Source organism: Nicotiana tabacum, chromosome 23 (assembly GCF_000715075.1).
Source record: "Nicotiana tabacum cultivar K326 chromosome 23, ASM71507v2, whole genome shotgun sequence".
NCBI lineage: Eukaryota > Viridiplantae > Streptophyta > Magnoliopsida > Solanales > Solanaceae > Nicotiana > Nicotiana tabacum.
Window position 1 is genome coordinate 91731985 of NC_134102.1, and position 19371 is coordinate 91751355.

The following is a 19371-nucleotide window of genomic DNA, read 5'->3' on the forward strand; positions in this document are numbered from 1 at the left end:
GATTTTGAATGAACACAACTTTTAGGAAAAGACATATCACATAGTTTTCTTCTCGTCCCGCTCTATTTAATAAACATTAATTATTAGATAATATTTATATAATTAAAAGTAGGGTATTTAAGTCATTTAAAAGAATATTTTTGTAATTTAACGTTTTGGTTTTTGGGGTTCCTACAAATAACATTTAATTTTTCACACAAAAAAACTTCCACACATCATATATCGGTTGAATAAACTTTCACACAAAAAAATATTTAATTAAATACTTATTAAAAAGACATAAATTTTTTAAAATGACACTTCAAATCAAATTAGTTTTCTTTTTCTTAACAAATACTATTGTTAACAAATATAGAATTATATATATTTATATTTAAGGATTTTTATAAATAGGATATTTATGGTCAAAAGCATACCTGTTTAGTTCTCAAAACGAAAAGGAAGAACATTGTAGAAAAGTATGGATAAAGGAGGAAAAAGTGTAAAATGGAATGCATTAAGAGGTAACTAAAGATAATCATTAACAGTGGTAGGTTATAATTAAAGATGTACTAATAGTATCATTTTTTTTATGTACGTTGTCAATACATAGTACAAAAATCTTAGTTAAAATAGGATCCGAAGGAAAGATAGTTAAAATAGGTCTTAGTTACCGAGTTTGATGACAATTGACGGAGACCCAATATTAAATACGGCGAAGGGCAAATATATCCTTGTACTTTTGAAAATGGTTTAAAAATATCCCTCGTTATACTATTAGGCTATATATACCCTTCCCGTCATACTTTGGAATAAATATATCCTTATTTTGGACGGAGTGCCACGTGTCAGCACCAGATGAAAACGACTCATTTCTTTTTTCTTACCCGATCCGTTTTAAAAAACTCACCACCCGACCCATTTTAAAATTCAATTTTTTTAAAGCATATATTTTGTAAAAACTGAATTTTTCTTTTGTAAAAACTGAAAAAAAAAAATTGTAAAATATATATTTTTAAGTCTTTTCAGTTTTTTTAAAGTATTATTTTTGTAAAACCTGAAAATAAATATATATTTTTTAAAATTCTTTAAAAACTAAAAAATATATATTCCGTAAAAACTGGAAAATAAAAGGATTTTGTAAAATATATATTTTTAAGTCTTTTTAGTTTTTTTAAAGTATTCTTTTTGTAAAAACTAGAAAAAAATATTTTTCTTAAAAGCTGGAAAAAAAACTCTCCTAAAACAGTGGACTACATATGCATTAGTTTTAAAAAAATAAAAATATTATACAATTTTTATTTTTCTTTTCAGTTTTTACAAAACTAATACTTTAAAAAACTGAAAAAACTGAAAAATATATATTTTGAAAATTCCTTTTTTTTTTTTCAGTTTTTACAGAATATATATTTTTTAGTTTTTAAAGCATTTTTTAAAAAAATATTTTTTTTCCAGTTTTTACAAAAAACATACTTTAAAAAAACTGAAAAGACTTAAAAATATATATTTTGCAAATTCTTTTTTTTTTTCCAGTTTTTACAAAATAAAATTTCAGTTTTTACAAAATATATGCTTTAAAAAAATTAAATTATAAAGCGGGTCGGGTAGTGGGTTTTTTTAAAACGGATCGGGTAAAAAAAAAAAATTATCGTTTTCATCTGGTGCTGACATGTGGCACTCCTTCCAAAATAAGGGTATATTTGTTTCAAAGTATGACGAGAAGGGTATATATAGCCCAATAGTATAACGAAGGATATTCTTAGACCATTTTCAAAAGTATAGGGGTATATTTGGCCCTTTGCCGTATTAAATAAGATACGGGACTTGAGCGGTGTCACATGGGAAGAGAAGCAGAGTCGAGGGAGGTGGGTAAAGGCCGAGTCTTGTGCTACATAACATGCATGCCTAAGCCAACAATAGCAATGGCTGAATACTATAGAAAATAGGAATGGTTACTCACATTAGTAATATATAAAATCTGAAGGGTTACACCCCTTCAAATATATTTAATATTTTTATTTATTTATTTAAATAAGTAAAGAATTTTAGATTAATAAGAGGGGTAATTTGGTAATTTAACTTTTTAGTTATGGGCTTCCCACTTTTAATATAATATAAATATAGATAGATAAATAGATAGAATATAATAGAATAGAATAGAAAAAATAGAAATCAAACATATTTGCAGGATCTTCAAATTAATTTGGATTATAGAATTTTAAAAACTACATGATTCCTACGTTGGGTTATCAATTTGAAGAAACTTACCATATTAGGAAGAAAACTACTCCCAATATGAATTGACAATTATTATTTTTAATTTTCGATTTTTTATTTTAAAATTTTAAAATAATTTTGAAACTCCAACTTTTTCGGAGCTTTATCTTAAAAATTTACACGTGTCATCTTATAATTATGCCACTTGGCATTATATAATTGTTTTGCTTCTCTTTTTCTATTTATAGAAGAAGATTAGTTTGTGTGTCATATCACGTGTTCCACTATGTATTTATTTTGTGCTGTCCCAAAATTGAGTTCAATTTCTCAAAGAAAAACTTATTGCTCGCCGTTAAACTTTTTAAACCAAAATTTTGTACAGTAAATTGGGTTGGATACCAGATTGGGCTTTGCTTAGTGGACGACCAGATTTTTAGAAATTGAAAGTATCTTTAACAAGAATAGGCAAACCCCATGCCCAGACAACCTTAGGATGAATGAACAAAAGGGTCATTAAAAATATCCAGAATCAGAAAGAACGGGTATTGGTGATAAAGTCCAATAAGGCTTTCAACATGAGCACTTGCTCATAACTACCAGCTCGTACTGAGGTAACAAGTAATTAGTAATGTATAAGCTGAACATCGAGAAAATCAAGGTCCCTGCAAGAACTTTTTGGTTCACCTCCTGTGGTGATGACCACATCACTTACTCCGTAGTTATTCATATGCGGATAAATGACATGATGTACCGACTTAAATAGCACATTGCAGATGCTGCTAAACCAATTGTCCAGCTCCACTTCACTGGAGAACAAGAGCTTTCAGCAGCAGGAGCACTTAGCTGCTAGTTTCAATCACTAGCAGTCTCAGGCCTGGCAACACCCTCAGTTCTTTGGGTCTCAATTTCACAAACCGTATACTCTGTTCAATGAAAAATAAAATAAATTTTCTAGAAAATGTTTTCTTAAGAAAAAACAGTAACGCTGAGGCAGCTTCGGGCATGAGGATTTGCATGCAATAGATATTTATCTAAAGGTTTGCAAGTTACAATATTGAGTAATAGATCATTTCATTCATGAGGAATTGATGAAACCCCTTTCGCTTAATTCAAATGTTTTACTTCTATCCAACCTTTTACTATTTTGATAGTCCAACCCACTTTATCTTGGATATGAAATTAGGTCAGCATTCTTGCTGTTGGCAATGGCTTCAATCTTATACATTTCAAAGTATTGTGAGTGCAGTGAGAACCATTCTATGCACAAGGCCAATGAGCAGAACACAGAAAGGGCATTCCAGTTCTCTCTCTTTAACACGGTTTGCTGAAGTCAAAATGTAACCCTCTCGCTTGGATCAGGATTAACTGTTCTTAACCAAAGTCATTGAAGCGAAGGCTGCAGTTCATTCTTCTGCATTAACGTGCAGCACTGCTTTTCTATAGTGTATCCTACTAGACAATCAGGTTCAGGGAAAATGTGTCGGCTGTGAATTTTCATCAAGCAAAACTTGTACGGATGAAGCTTCAGATAATAGCATAATCATAATCATGAAGGGTTGATAAAGAGATATTGAAGCAGCGGAGCGACTACTCCCACACTTAAACTGTTTCCTAGCATTGCATAACTGCAGCAGAAAACCAAAAGGCATATCTTAGCAAGCAATTTTTTTATGAAACCCAGAAAAAAATTGCTGAAATCTTGTGAAGTAAAAAGCCTGGAAGAACTCCTAGCCCTCCTCGCTGATTCTTGTCAGGATAGCATTTAAGCTAATTAAAGTGACGAGTCTAATTTCACAAGGCAATCTCCGGCAATTTGGTGTGGTATTGCCATGTTTACTTGTTTGTTCATTTAATTGTTCACTTCTGAGAATATGGAGTTTTAAATAAGGTCTGCATGCCTTCTATACCGATTCAAATAATTAAATGATCAGAATCATCATATACTCCGTCTTCTTCATGTTATATGGCACTCATTCGGTTTTAGCATGTTCCAAAATGATTGACATGTTCTATATTTGAAAACTCTTTAACATTAAATGATATGCTCTTATAGCCATAAAAATGCCATGGCATGTCTAAGACCACAAGTTTTAAGAGTAATTTTATACATAAAAAAAGTTTTTCTTCTTTCTTAAACACGGTGCCCAGGAAAAACCCGCCACATAAAATGGAGCGGAGGGATTACACTGTTTGTAGCAGGGCAGGGACATGGAAATTTTTCTAAAATTTCAGTCCAACCACAATGTCCCTATGGCCTATGCAATATCAGCTTCTATAAATAACAAACAACAACTATACACTAACAATTGAACTATAAAATCACAAGAGTTAAAGAAAAAAAATGATTCATTACTATTGAAGTATGAGTACTGGGAAAAAAGACATACCGTTGACGAAGACTGATATGTTGTGGAAACTGGAAGTCTTCCGGAAAAGAATGCAAATTTGCAACCTACAATATCAAGAGGCATGAGATGTCTTGAATCTATATTGCTTTATTTCCCAAAAGAAAGCTAACAAGTAAGAAGAGAAGTAGTTCATGAACTGAAGAGAATGAATACCTCCCTAGGTGTGAAGTATCTTAGACACAGATCCTGCAGTGAAGGTGTTCTTTTCTCTGTCTTTTCCTGGATTTATGAAATGGTACCCCATGAAATCACTGGAGAGAAGTGCTTTTAAAAGCGAAAAGCGCAAAAAATGACAGCGTTGATGAGGCTTGAAGCGAAAAGCATTGAAGTGAAGCATCCAAGTTACGAAAAATTTAAAACTACTAAATACATATGAGTTTAGTACTGTAATAACCAAATTGCAATTAAACTAACCAATTTCAGCCTCCAAAATACAATAATGCCGCCACAAATCCAAAGATCCTCAAAGTTGAGATTCGACAAACCGCCTGCTTCTTATTTGAAAGAGGGAGATGTGAATGATGCATTATTTTGAGCCCCACAAATGCCACCTTGGCAAGCAGTGACCATCCTTACACAAGTATTACAAGTTGTATTTAACATAATGTAAAATTTCTGTCTCTTACAGTCTTCATTCCAATTTCATTGACTGCTAGAACATCCTTGGATGCTAAAACTGCTCCTAATAGTGTAATGTCTGACATCTACAACAAATTTATTGTAGAGAGAGAGAGAGGGAAGAGAGATAAACCTCCACAACTTGCAGTTAAAAAGAACCTATGTGATCACTGTTAACAGGATGTACATATGTCTCATAGAAACAACACGCTCAAGTAGGTGTTTTCAATTTATGAAAATACAGAAGGAGGCATAAAAGAGAAGGAATAGATCTCTCGTAAAATTATAAAGAATGTGGAACTACTTAGGGGTTGTTTGGTTCAAAGATCAGTTTAGGAATAAGTAGTGTAGGAATAAGTTATCCAGGGATTATAGTGCAGAGATATTTCTTGTTGAATTTTTAATCCAAGTCTGCTAATACCCATATTGTTATTCCACATCCTATCCGACATAAAATAATACATAATTTCCCGCATAACTTATACAAGTATAATTTATGAGGAAAAACAAACTAGTAATCAAACGATGTACAAAACAATGCTGAGTTTTATATGGATTAATTCTCCATAATAACCACCCAAACGAGCATTTATTGTAATGGGCTACGGAAATGAGCAGTAATCAATATATCCTCCATGATACGCGGAATCATAGTTGCATGTATGACATCTTATGTTCCTTAGAATTACCACAAACTTGCATTCAGTTATTCAATGTCCTTCTCCATTTCTATGAATGCCTAAACAAGAAATATCAAGGTAATCCCATAAAGTAGCAAAAGAAGAAATAAGATTATAAACCACTTTTCAGAAGCTACAGGGATTCTTTCTTAATTGTTATATTATATTATAAAGATAAGAGAAAAAAGTAAACATATTCAAGGAGAAAAGTGAACACCATGACATACTTTAAAGCTTTACCTGGACAGTTGCCAGCAGGGAGCCAGTACCCTTCACATATCTGTAATAGCTTTTTGTAAAACAACAGCAACGCTTTGAATGAGGATAAACAATATCTATAATATTTTAAGGATACACCCCTGCAATAACTGACAAGCAGAGAAAGCTATATTATGGCATAAGAAACAGAGGAAGGAGTGGGAATCAATAGCAAGAAGGATACCCATGGCACTTCCCCATCTCTCTACCAAGCTTGATGGAACAAAGTACACATTATTCTCCTCATCACTTCTATCTGATTTTGCAGAGTCATTGGCATGGAAAGAATAAGTTGATGAGTCCTCCCCCTTGCCAAAAGTTTTAAATACAAGAAAATCATCCACAGGTTGACAAGCTTGAAGCAGCTCATCCCAGTACTCTGCCGATTGCAGCTGTTCCTTTTCCATTGTGCTTTCAGTCTGTCCAAGTAAAGGGCCAGGGGTCCGAAGAAGCTGATTGTTAAATTCAGGGACTTCAAAGGATAAAGGTTTCCTTTTGGCCTGCAGTAAAGTATTTCCAGTCGATTCAAATTTGTGTTTTGCAAAATAAATAAATAAATGATCAATAACTCTTAGTCGATCGTATTATATACACAAGTATAGAACTTACTATGAAATACTTTTTGGTCGCCCCAATAAGCCACATTTGTGTTATACTAAACTCCCATGTCTAACTAGTCTTTAACAAAACTGATAAATATAGGTATTCCTTCTCAAAAAAAAAAAACTAGTCTTTAACAAATAATGACGACGAAAAGCCTTGATTATTTATTTTCCAACTCAAGCATGTCTTCTGCAATCTATAAGCCATTGTTCATAAAGTCACCTAAACGTTTTCAATACTAGATAGTTGTCTGTTGCCTGTGGTTCAAGGGACAGAACGTGTTCTATGAAAAATGGACTAACTTAAGGATAACTTGAAACAATTACAATTTTTTTAATAACCAAGAAATCCTTGAGGACAGCGGGTTCAAAACTCGGCGGATGATCGCCCCCTTCCCTCACCCTTCTCCATTTAAATATACACGCTTTTGTCTGCCACATAGTCCAACCACGCGATGTGCGCCTAACCCACACATTACACGTTACACTCTTACCGCTAGATCAAACCCCGCTCTAGGGAAACTCAAAACAATGAAACATTAGAACAGATTAAGTGCTTCAGAAAGGTCTGGCCTAAAATCAAAACAGTACTGCATTTTTACCAAAAAAATGTTTGTCAACTAAGTGGCCCAAGTTTTTATAATCGAAGTATCCAACTATAATCTAAAATGTAAGAACTTGTAATGACTGAAGCATATAAAAAAAAGGTAACTGAGGAAAGCCGTTAACAGAAAACCATAGCATACTGAATATAATTCGAAAGTTAAGAGGAACCATATTAGTTACTGGATGTTAAGCATTTGACTAAGAATTTTATCTTTGCTCGTCTATGCCAAATATGATCAATGCCTTTGACTTTCTATTCAAATACAGCAATCTTTGCTCCACACAACATGTTTACTTGAGCACAATTCATTTTAAATTGTGAAAGATGCAACTTACAAGTTTCAATATGTCAAATTTAGTAATTGAGAAGAATCAACAACAATCAGTAGGTAAAACTACCTATCCTTTTCCCATTTGTTGGGAAAAAAGAGAACTTTTATTTAAACATGTGGGTAAGCTTCATAAGCCAAAGAGGAAAACTGCCCAAGTTCTTCCAATTTCTTGAATTATTCTTTGTCTCCTCATTAATCTGTTTCCCACAGAAGACTTTGCTTTCTAAGAGGAAATTTCAGTCAGTTCCCATAATACACTTCAGTCACTTCTCATTAATCATAAAGTGTAATCCATCAATCAATTAACTATACCTCAATCAGAAACTAGTTGGGTTGGCTATATGAAATCCGTTGGTACTATTCCTCTCTATTCAGCTCATTCCATTTCAACACATTGATAAGTGTAATACATTCCCAAAATATTAACAACGTTACAGATGTACAACTCTTTGAAAAAATGAAACAAGGCCAGAACATGCAAAATGAATGAGAACATACATGTGATGACAATGTATACTAGTCCATATTAGATAAAAACCAAAGAGGAAGACATAGAGACATACCAAGCAATAATAACGAGGCCGAGAATATGGCAGTCCAAATTGCAGCGGACTCAAAATAAATTCTTGTGTAACAAAATTATTCTTTTCCAATATTTCGACCAATATCTCATGGGTATCAGAAGTCTGCAATAAAGGAAAAAGTATTACATATTCCAAGATGACCATCTTTGAAAAGTATAGCAGAAGATAGTCGGATAGACTTAGTAAAATATAGGTGGTAGAATGGAGCATCGATTGGAAAGATACAAACCTCAAATCCTACAACATTTTCCACAAAAAGATATGATGGAGGCTGCAATAGCTGTGGTATAAGTTCCAGAATTTTAATAAAAGATGATGCCCGTGCATCACTGGAACCTTTCTGGAGTCCTGACACAAAAATGTAACAAAAAGGTTTCAGTTAATATGGCAATAAGAAGAACACGAAAATAAAAGGGAAAATTGGGAACACAATTCATCACCTTGTCGAGTATATGGCTGACAAGGAGGAGAAAGTAACCAAGCATCAGCATTGTAGCGGTCAAGATCAGTGGCATTCAGAGTCTGAATGTTACCCTAAGGTCATCCAAAAATATAAACTTTACCAATATTATTTAATTGTCATAAAAACATCTGAAACTACCAATGGATGAACAAATTTTCAGTAACTTTCTCTTTTGATAAGTACACATTGTCAGCTACATTCCTATAAAATTCAACAGACTAAAATGCTCCTTCCAATTCAAATTGAATTTCACATTATTGTTTTTAACCCATGTGATAATAAAAGAGTGAACTTTTCATACGTAGTAATAGAGGACTCACTTTTACTTTTCTCTATAAACTTATTCTCTACTTACTATACATAAAATAAAAGATACCTAAAAAGCTTAAGCATGCCGCATGTTCCTTTAATAAATAGTGAATAATTAAAATCTTTTACTGCAAAGACAAACAAAATTATTAAACTGAGAACAAATGCCAATATTAGGAATGATGTAATGCACTTCGTAAGTTTCTAGTTTAAATAGAAGTTGTCTCGTTACCACAAAAAAAAAAAAAAAAAAAAAGGAATTATGTGGTGAGTTTTCTCAAAAACCTGAAAGGGGCGGTGACCGAAATTGTGCTGGTAAACGTCATTAGCGACGTCGTTTATGTCGAAAGCTTCCACAACGGTGGCGTTGACGGCGGCTTTGAGCAAAGAATATCGCATGCCACCAATGCCACTGTAGAACTCCAGCACTCGCCATAGCTTTCTAGAACCTTCCAACTCCATCAACTTGCTGTTCCAACAATTTGAAAGGGATTCACAGAGTTCGCAAGTTGAAGCAGCTCGGTCGGATGAAGCTCTTTAATTATTAGAGTTGTTAACTCAAATGGTCCCTTAAGTTTGGGGAATGGTCTTTGTTGGTCCCTACTATAGTATATTGCTTAACATATATAATCCTTAAGTTTAGAAAATTAATACGCTTTCACCAACATGAGAGCCCCCTCTTAAGTGAAGAATATAATATGTCTACTTAAGATCGGAGATGAACGTCTTAGAAGGAAAGTAGTGCTAAAGCATTAATGCCCTCCTGGAGTTAATACTATTATCTTTCAATAATACTAGTTTTTAATATGTCTGCTCATTGACAAGCACCGCTTTGATACTCTAAGGTCGAGATAGTATTCGTCAATCAATTAATGTAGCTTGTGAGGTATAGAAAGAACTATCAAAATTTTAGCACGTCAATAAACTTCTTTGCTAGTTCATCGGCCATCCTGTTTTGATGCATGTGGTAATGTCTGAGATGAAGAGATAATAGGATTATAAGGTAATTATCCCTGGTTAAGCATTTCTATTACTTCCATCAACCAGTTTGTGACCTCAAGTGGTATGAGATTGTTTTCATACTACTGCGCTTCTCAACGCATAACGAGCTTAAGAGAATGCTTTCAATTCGACTGGCTAGTATTTTTTTTTCCACATTTTAATACCAATTTTTTTGAATTGCCAATGGCATTCACATTTATTTCCCCTACCTAGAACCCATCCTATTACTGAGCTAAGTTTGAAAAAACAACTATTAGGCAATTTCTTAAAAAAAATTATACTTAACATGCTAATGGTGTCAATGAACTGATGTTACTAGTATAATTAAAATAATTTTAAAAACATATATTGCCTGAAATTTGCTTCTCAATGTTTTACAATCTGTGATACATGGTAATCGCACAAGGTTGAGGATAGAATATGTTGATAATATCATGATGATATTCTTAAATATTGAAACTAAACCATTATGTTTAAATATTGACTTAAAAAAAGTTATGTGTAGCCAAAGCAGTGATATTATAAAAGAAAATGATTTTTGCCAATTAGTGGGGGAGGTGATTTTATCACTACTCTTAAAATAAAAATTTACCTAGAACAAATATTTTTAACAACTAAGATAATTTCATCAAGAAAAGGTATTTTGACAAAATATTATTCTTCATGTCAAAACACATTCATGGCAGAGTTAAAGGACCAACTAAAAAATGCCAAGGAAATTAGGTGTGGGCAAAGTTTGGGCAAATCCGAAATCCAAACCGAAATCCGAATTTTTTAAATTTTCAGATTACGGGTTGGATTTTAGATTTAATTTTTAAAATTTTTGGATTTCGGATTGGATATTGGATTTGGTACTTCGGATTTTTGGATATCCGAAAATTCGAAATTTTTATACTTTATATTTAGTCCATTATCCATATGCCAGTAGTAATAAGTTCAATACCCTACCCATTAAATATTATCTAATATATTCAATATTAATTACTAAGTTACTATCATGATACTTTATATTTGGATATGATTTTACTATTGCTGCTTCTTATCGATCGTATTAATGTCTATGTTGTATTTTATTAATAATAATTTTATTACTTGAATACTTTATTTGAATAATTGCGTCAAAAATAAAAAACTTTTCAGGCAATTTAACATGAGTATTTTATTTGAATATTCATTTTTCTAAAAAATAAAAACATCTCAACTTATACCTCAAAACCGAAAATTCAGAATATGCAAACTGATTAATCTGAAATCGAACTTAAAAAATTCAATCCTATCTGAACTTATTTTAATTGGATTTGAATTATCCGAAATACGAAAATGCAAATCGAAATGTTCATATCCAATTCGAACCGACCAAACGACGGCGGAAATGTGTTCATGTTTGAGGACGAATAGTTGATGAATCTAAACGAGGGCTCAAAAGCAAATTCTATCAAAACATTAGCCAATGAGTCAATAACCCGAATTCTTTGTTTCCTGGGACGAATGAAAAAGACAGCAACTGCTGCTCTGGGGTTTAGGGTTACTGTGCTTTAGCTGACAAAAAACTAGCTAAAATGAAAACTTTAGTTCTCCCTTCTTCTTCCTCACAGATTCCACCATGGCTAATCCTCTTTTGCAGACGCCATCTTTGCACTTCTTCAATCTCATCGTCACTAATGAATCAACACCCACAAATTCCTGAACTTTCCCCCTCAGATTCTCTTGAAAAACCCATCTTAAACCCTCAAGATTCTGAAAAGCTTGTACCTTTACATGACATTGACCATTCTTGTGACAGACCCAATTCAGAAGATGGTGGGTTTACCAAGAATCATGTAGTTGATGTGCTTTTGAGCCACAGAGATGACCCTGATTCAGCTTATAGGTATTTCCAAACTGCTAGGCAACAAAGGGGTTTTTTGCATACTAAATCTGACCCTTTCTTTGTTTTGTTGCACATATTAGTAAGTTCTACAATGCATCAACATAAAGCTCGACGCTTGCTTGATAATTATGCTTTTAGTGACTCTGGTCCCTCTGCTACTGTTATTTTTAATGGTTTAGTTAATTCTTGTAAGGCTTTTGATTTCGAGTTAAATCCTCGTGTTTTTAATTTCTTGATAAATAGTTGTGTGAAAGTTAATGGATTGAATGATGCAATTGATTGTTTCAATGGGATGGTTGAACTTGATATAATGCCGTGGATCCCGATTATGAACAAGCTTTTGAAGGCATTGGTGAGGCAGGACATGATTGGAGTAGCGCGAGATTTGTATGCTGATGTAGTGTCTAGAGGAATCTGTTATGATTGTCGTACTGTGCATATTTTGATGGCTGCTTGTCTGAGAGAAATGAAAATGGAGGAGGCGGTACGGATTTTTAAGGAGGCTAAGATGAGTGGGATTAAGCTTGACGCGGGGTTGTATAGCCTTTGTGTTTATGTCGCTTGTAAGGAGCAGAATCTAAGTTTCGCGTTGGAGTTGTTGGGTGAGATGAAAGACAGGGGTTGGGTTCCTTCTGAGGGCACTTATGTGAACATAATTTCCACTTGCGTGAAGCAAAGGAATATGGTTGAGGCATTAAGGCTCAAGGATGAAATGCTTAGTAATGGGCATCCGATGAACTTGGTGGTTGCAACATGTTTGATGAAAGGGTATCATGTGCAGGGAAATTTATCGAGTGCGTTGGATTTGTTCGACAAACTGGCCTTGTATGGACTCACTCCGAGCCAGGTAACATATGCAGTTTTAATAGAAGGCTGCTGTAAAAATGGGAATATTGAAAAAGCAGTAGAAATTTACAGGCAAATGAAACTTGCAGGTATCAAGCCTAATGTTTATGTTGAGAATTCCTTAATAAAGGGTTTTTTGAGTGTTAACTTGTTAGATGAAGCAATGAATGTATTTGATGAGGCAATAAATTCGGGGACGGCCAATGTTTTCGTTTACAATAATATAATAGCCTGGTTTTGTAAGAAGGGTCAAATGGACGAGGCTCAAAACGTATGGGATAAGATGGTCGATAATGGAGTCGTACCTTCTATAGCTTCGTTCAACAATATGATTCTTGGAAATTGCAGAAATGGGAATATGGACAAAGCATTGGATTTGTTCTCTAAGTTGCCAGAAAGGCTGTTGAAACCTAATGTTGTAACATATAGCATTTTGATTGACGGATATTTCAGAAAAGGCGACGTTGATAAAGCGGGGAACATGTTTGATCAAATGGTCTCTTCAGGAATTGCCCCTACTGACTACACATTCAATACCATAATAAGTGGTCTATCTAAAGCCGGCAAATTGTCAGAGGCAAAAGATTTGCTTAAAAAAATTGTTGCAGGAGGTCTCCTTCCAACATGCATGTCTTACAATAGCCTAATAGATGGATTTTTGAAGGAAGATGATGTCACTTCAGCATTGGCTGTTTACAGAGAGTTGTGCGATAGTGGGATTTCCCCAGATGTTGTAACTTACACAACTTTAATTGATGGGTTCTGCAAAAGCAATAACATTGATCTTGCTTTAAAAATGCTGAATGAGATGAGAAATAGAGAAATTAAGTTAGATGTTATTGCGTATGCTGTCCTTATAGATGGCTTTTGCAAAAGAAGAGACATGAAAAGTGCGTCTGAACTTTTTGATGAAATCCTTCAAGTTGGTCTCTCTCCTAACCTATTTGTGTATAACAGCATGATAAGTGGGTTTAGAAATGTAAATAATATGGAAGCAGCACTAGTCTTGCGTGATAGGATGATCAGTGAAGGCGTTACATGTGATTTGGAAACATACACCACTTTGATTGATGGGCTTTTAAAGGACGGAAAAATAGTTATGGCGTCCGATTTGTTCACCGAGATGCTTGGAAAGGGTATAATGCCTGATGACATCACATATACTGTTCTTGTACACGGTCTTTGCAATAAAGGTCAGGTTGAGAATGCGCACAAGGTCTTAGAGGAGATGTGTAAAAAGAGTACGACTCCTAATGTTCTGATTTATAATACACTAATTGCTGGATACTTCAAGGAGGGAAATTTGCAAGAGGCATTTAGGTTGCATGATGAGATGCTTGACAAAGGTCTTAAGCCCGACGATGCAACCTATGATATTCTTGTAAGTGGATCATTCAGAGGAAACAGTTTCGCTCTTGATACTTCATTGCCGCAATGAACCAGATACCCTCTAGCATGCCTGTTTTAAATTCTTGAAGAGATATATTGTCCCTTGGATTTCATTCTTGTCACATGTCTCTGCTGTCTGCAAGGTAAACTGAACTTGCTAACTAGTTTTTACAGTGAAACGAGTTAGATACCGATGAATTTTGGGTTCACTATGACCATTCATTTCTATATGTATAATCTCTTAGGTTGACAGCTTTAATGGTTGGGTTCCAATGAACTGCTTTCGCGTCACCGCTTGAGTCCCTCAAGTCCCTCGAAGGTATGTATTCTAGTTCATCTTTCTAAGATTGTCACCTTTTGCATTCATAAAAGAGAGGGTGGGGTTGGGGGGAAATCAAAAGAGAAACAGAATTTTCCGCTGATTCATAATTTCATTGAATGGTTTTATCTGATTTGGATATGAACTTGGGTCTTCTAAAATCTTGAAATTGAACCGACGAGTTCAAGCTGTCTGGTAAATGTGGTCAATAAGTAAACAACTGGATCTTTGTTTTTTCTTTGGTAAATTTTAATAGTTTAATTTGGAGATACTCGAGGTGTGCTAGTGCTGCATCGTCTTATTTGGACCTTTTTTGATAGGTAAGCTTATTTTTATTAACAAAAAAGCACTATTACTGAGTGCTGGATATTCACAGAGGAGATTGCAGCAAAAAACTCAGCTCCCTATTTATTCAGCTGAGGAGCTGCGGAAATTAATAAGCTATCTACCCATTTACTATCTGCATCTTACACCAAAAATCCGGAAAAAGAAAGTCATTTTACTTTTAAGCTATGAATATTCTCTCATCTGCTTGCGGAAAATCTCAATTCTCTTTCTTTCCCAAATGATTGACTATAAATAGGGTGGGTTAGTGTCCCAAATCTTCCTTCTGTTTTTACCTATAACTTTCCTTGTCCAGCTATGCAGCTGTTCCTGCTGTTTTAGGCATTGCTCATCTTACTCCAAATATATTCAGGAAGCGGTACCAACAGTTCTGAGACCACTTTGCTGTTTAGGAACAGGTGATTGCTATCTTAAGCCACCATTCTACTGAGGTATGATTACCCTCCTTTATAATTCACCAAGCCAGGGCTGCCTCATAAGATACCACCCGACAGAAGCGAACCCCTTAATATATAGCCTTGTTCCTCTAGATTCCCTTCCAAGGCCGTTGGCGGTGTTGGTCGGCAGTAGGTAGCAGGTTTTTACACTGAATTCTTCATTCGTAGGGACAGATGAATACCTGAAGTTTTAGGGCTTGTCTGATCTTGTTCCGACTTCCGAAACTGAAAATTTTATTGTGTTAGACAACTCTTTCTTATGCTAAAAGAAGTGTAATGATTGAGGACCTTCCACAATTTGCTGGTTCCTTTGACACCAGGCGACTTTGTTGTTCCTCCCTCCCTCCCTCCCTCTCCCTCTCCCTCTCCCTCTCTCTCTCTCTCTCTCAAGTGTAAGAATTGAGGACCTTGCTCAATTTTGTTGGCTCCTTAGACACCGAGCGATTTAGGCCCCCTCCCCCCCTCCCCCCTCACACACACACACAATGATCTTTCATGCTGTTTGCAAAATCATGACGTAACTTGACCTTAGCCCAAAAAATGTGATGATGTAACTTGATCCACCTTGTTGGTGCCCATCTTTTAAAGTCCTTTCATCAATCAAAATAGATTTAAAAAAAGAAAATCTCTTCTTGTTAATAACTGAAACTTGTCTGTTCAAACAATTTCTTACTCTAGGTTGAAGGCGGAAGGCCTCGTATGAGAAAGCTTAAAACGGTGCAATCATATTGACTTCAACTATCTTGTCTTAACCCTTTTTGCTGAAGTATAATAAAAAGGACAAACAACAATTAGGAGGCTCTTGGAAATAAGGAGGGAGAGACTTGCTGATTTATTTTTCATCTTTAACAAGGGAAGTCCTAGTCTTTACTCTTTCCCTTGTTATATTTTGGTAAGACTGGAAATGAGGTAACAAATAAATCTTCCTTGTTAGGCAAAGCCAATGGTTGAAAAAGATGATTAAATTGCAGATGATTGCCTTTTTCACTTAAACAGGGAAAGGCCTCTCCTTTTCAGCTTTTAGCCCTACCTAATGTAGTGTAACTTTATGCTCAAGTATCTGTAGAGTCTCAAAGAGGTAGCATCACCTGATTTCACTTTGTCTGTGAAGGCTACGCAAAGGAAGACTAGATAAGTACTGCAGCGAAACATTTCTTGGATCTCTTGAAATCTTGAAAAGCAGACTGTAGAGACTTCCACTGAACCTACAGTTGCAAAGCAAATTTGGTAATTGATCCAAGGATGCATCACGCTTCTGCTTCTCGTGTATCTCAACTGAATTCTTGTCATGGCGTCTTCCAGCAGCGAAGGTAGAAGTGGGGAACTATTTATGGGAAGATATGCTGCGAAGTGATAATCTGTTACATGTCCAAGGGAAAACGAGTTGTGTGTGAAACATGTACGCTGAGGTTTAAATCATTTGTATAGATTCTGTAAACAATTTGACCTTATAGTTTATACAGCTTCTGATTCTGAAATGGTTGTCACCAAATTACTTTAGAAATACAAGGAAAAGAGTGTCAAGTCTCCAACTTAAGAAGTGAGGAAAGATGAAGAATGAAACTTGTACAGCTTTTCTTTCTCTATTGAATAGAATGTTCAGTTTGTTTTGCTCAGAATTTACTTTTCCTTTGTCATAATACAGTAAGCAAAATGATGTCATGACTTAAGGAAAAAATCCCCAGATAAATACTTGTCAGCATAATGCTGTATATAAGCAGTAATGGTACAACAACAATACTATACCCCAGTCCCAAACAAGTTGAGGTCGGCTATATGAATCCTCGTTGACCACGTTATTCCATTTAAATCCTCTCATGCCAATATTATGCAAATATAAATAAAAAAGTATTAGGAGTTGTATATATTTTCTATAAGCAGTAAAGGTAAGAGTTTCAATAACCATATTAATTGCATTATTATTAACCAGGAATATAGAAACTTTTTGGCACTTAGGAACAGGTTGAGAATGTTAACATCAGGAACCTGTGTTTGATGATTGTTTGAGTTGTGTCAACCCCTCTAGTTCTTAGGGCTACTCATTGTGCAGAAAATGGAAGTTTTAGGCATTCAAGGGGGGAATTCACCATGTAATGAGGTATCCTCCTCCAGTAGGCAAACCTTCTGCTACATATTTAGCACTGTGTATAGGCTCAGGATATTGAATAGACAATTGATGTACTGGACTTGATAGTTCCATCTTTTACTTACTAGTAGCAAGCTACGACCTTTAATGCTAGTCATTAAACTTCAAGACATTCTGTTATTCTTTCTTATACGGTGTTCCTATATCAGGTTTCTTTTAGAATTTTCCGTCTTTAGAAAATGTCAGCCACTATGAATGAATATTATTTCAATATAGCAAGTTGTTTCCCAAGTTGTGCTCGTAACACGAAGCTAGGGTAGCGACCTAATGTTGTTAAGTGTACATCTCTTAACAAGTTGTGCCCGTAACGTTCTACGAATTATTTTTTTTCTGGTCTTAAGGTTATAAGTTGTACATCTCTTAAAATTTGAATCAGAAATATATTCGTTTATCATAATCCAATTGCCATGTATCCAATGACAACTTACATATACCCTGCTTCAGAATAACCCGTGTCATAATTGAAGGCAAGTCACAGTAAAAGTTTGACTGACATTTCAGATAATTAGTTATATTTTAGGCAATGTTACTGTCTTTAAGTTACCAAGATTAAGATAACTTTATAAAGAAATCAAATGGTTATTTGAGGTTCTGATATATTTTGTCAGGCCCTCATTTGAGCCCTTGGTAAAATTAAGCATTCTACAACAATGTATTTCGAGAAATTTGCTTCCGTATGTATCCGACATCGTTTTGTATTTTGCCAATATGGGATTCGCCTAAAATATCACAAATTTCCTAAATTATTAAGTGGCAAGTGAAATGTTTTGTGTAAATCATGTGCAGCGAAAGCAACCAAGATCATCTTGCATATAATATAGATAATACATCAACGTATGTTATCAAAGAAAAAATTCGTATATACCTCTTGAACCTAGAAGATATCCACAAACATTAAGATTTTCCCTCCTGCATCTTATCGAGTAACGTTTTTGAGACTTCTTGCTTATAAGTGGGAACACTAATAATCCTCTTGACAAGGTGGGGTAGGGTAAAAATAATTCGAATTCGTATTTCAATTCTTTGAATTTCAAATATTCCCCTAGAAAAGTGAAAGTAAAAGTAAAAGAGGGAAGCATTATACTATTATCTTAAACTGGTGGGCCAGTAGGAAGACATTTACTGTTAAGACAAGCAGCCCAAGTATCAAAGCAACCAACTCCAGGAGTAGTAGAGCAGCACGAACAATTTAAACCCATATAATTGAAGGGTACACATCCTTTACTAGAAGAGTTACTCTTTGGAATCACAGGGATCGGGCCATCTTGAGGTCTACAAGGGTCTTTTGCACCTGCCATGTCACATACATGTATTAAACTGTATTGAATTGTGTAAAAATTACAAGTATATATAACTACTTCAATAAATCCTTATTTATTACTAAGGGACTATTTTGTCAACATAAAATAAAAGGTAAGTGTGGAAAAGGTGATATGTTTTGACGAGATGTGAGAATGATGGTTCATTTTGAATAACCAAAATAAGGAATTAAGCTCTACCTGTTCCCTTTTTTGGTGGAAGAGTTTTTATAATACATAAACGGCTATCACTCTAAAGTTTCTTTTTCTTTTTAAGTCTACCAACGTCATAAACATTAAAATGCAAAAAACATAGGAGACTTTTGTTTTGATTCTATTCTCTATAGGACTTTTCAAACCAAAATATACACTGACAAAGAAGTACGTCTTTGTGCAAAGCATTTTAACCCTTACTAAAATGGACCTCAAAACAAAAGATATATACCTTCGTATAGAGCCAGAAAAGTGAAAAATACACCGCAAAGCACAAAAAAACGAAGGGCCATGTTGAATTGGTGCAGAGCGGGTTGTATATATGTGCTTGGATTTTGAACCTTTTTATAGATATTTGAACTGGTTGTATCTTCGACAATATTGGTGATAAGATTTTTGGGAAGCTAAAGCAAGTTATGTCAATTTATGGATAATAAAATTATTTCCATA

The 19371-nt window shown here is 34.5% G+C and overlaps 2 protein-coding genes across 12 annotated transcripts; one reads left to right on the plus strand and one right to left on the minus strand.

The window, feature by feature from the left end:
• Nucleotides 1–3199: 3199 nt before the first annotated feature.
• LOC107829352 (tRNA (cytosine(38)-C(5))-methyltransferase 2) lies at nucleotides 3200–9651 on the minus strand. 6 transcript variants are annotated; one of them, XM_016656826.2, is made up of 9 exons: nucleotides 9342–9651; nucleotides 8725–8818; nucleotides 8514–8632; nucleotides 8264–8386; nucleotides 6345–6660; nucleotides 6143–6237; nucleotides 4758–4823; nucleotides 4584–4648; nucleotides 3200–3821 (listed from the first exon to the last, which is right to left on the minus strand). In XM_016656826.2, exons 1-9 carry the CDS (start codon nucleotides 9516–9518, stop codon nucleotides 3743–3745), a joined length of 1134 nt encoding a protein of 377 aa, XP_016512312.1. In that variant the 5' UTR covers nucleotides 9519–9651; the 3' UTR covers nucleotides 3200–3742. The 6 variants fall into 6 exon arrangements, 2 of the variants coding, with proteins under 2 accessions (XP_016512312.1, XP_016512324.1); XR_001657898.2 differs by lacking the exon at nucleotides 3200–3821 and adding an exon at nucleotides 5019–5092 and having other exon boundaries at nucleotides 4579–4648; XR_001657897.2 differs by lacking the exon at nucleotides 3200–3821 and adding an exon at nucleotides 5019–5095 and having other exon boundaries at nucleotides 4579–4648.
• A 1775-nt stretch (nucleotides 9652–11426) lies between these two features.
• Nucleotides 11427–16881, plus strand: LOC107829376 (uncharacterized). 6 transcript variants are annotated; one of them, XM_016656847.2, is made up of 4 exons: nucleotides 11427–14306; nucleotides 14409–14482; nucleotides 15123–15258; nucleotides 15943–16881. In XM_016656847.2, exon 1 carries the CDS (start codon nucleotides 11618–11620, stop codon nucleotides 14210–14212), a length of 2595 nt encoding a protein of 864 aa, XP_016512333.2. In that variant the 5' UTR covers nucleotides 11427–11617; the 3' UTR covers nucleotides 14213–14306; nucleotides 14409–14482; nucleotides 15123–15258; nucleotides 15943–16881. The 6 variants fall into 6 exon arrangements, with proteins under 6 accessions (XP_016512333.2, XP_016512351.2, XP_075102318.1 ...); XM_016656865.2 differs by having other exon boundaries at nucleotides 16376–16881; XM_075246217.1 differs by having other exon boundaries at nucleotides 15123–16881.
• Nucleotides 16882–19371: the final 2490 nt, after the last annotated feature.

Coding starts and splice junctions, on each gene's coding strand:
- LOC107829352 (XM_016656826.2), bottom strand. CDS start 9,518: ATGGAGTTGGAAGGTTCTAGAAAGCTATGGCGAGTGCTGGAGTTCTAC. Junction 8,633..8,724: donor TCAGCCATATACTCGACAAG/GTGATGAATTGT, acceptor TTTTTGTGTCAG/GACTCCAGAAAGGTTCCAGT. Junction 3,822..4,583: donor CATATCAGTCTTCGTCAACG/GTATGTCTTTTT, acceptor TTTCTGCTGCAG/TTATGCAATGCTAGGAAACA.
- LOC107829376 (XM_075246217.1), top strand. CDS start 11,618: ATGAAAACTTTAGTTCTCCCTTCTTCTTCCTCACAGATTCCACCATGG.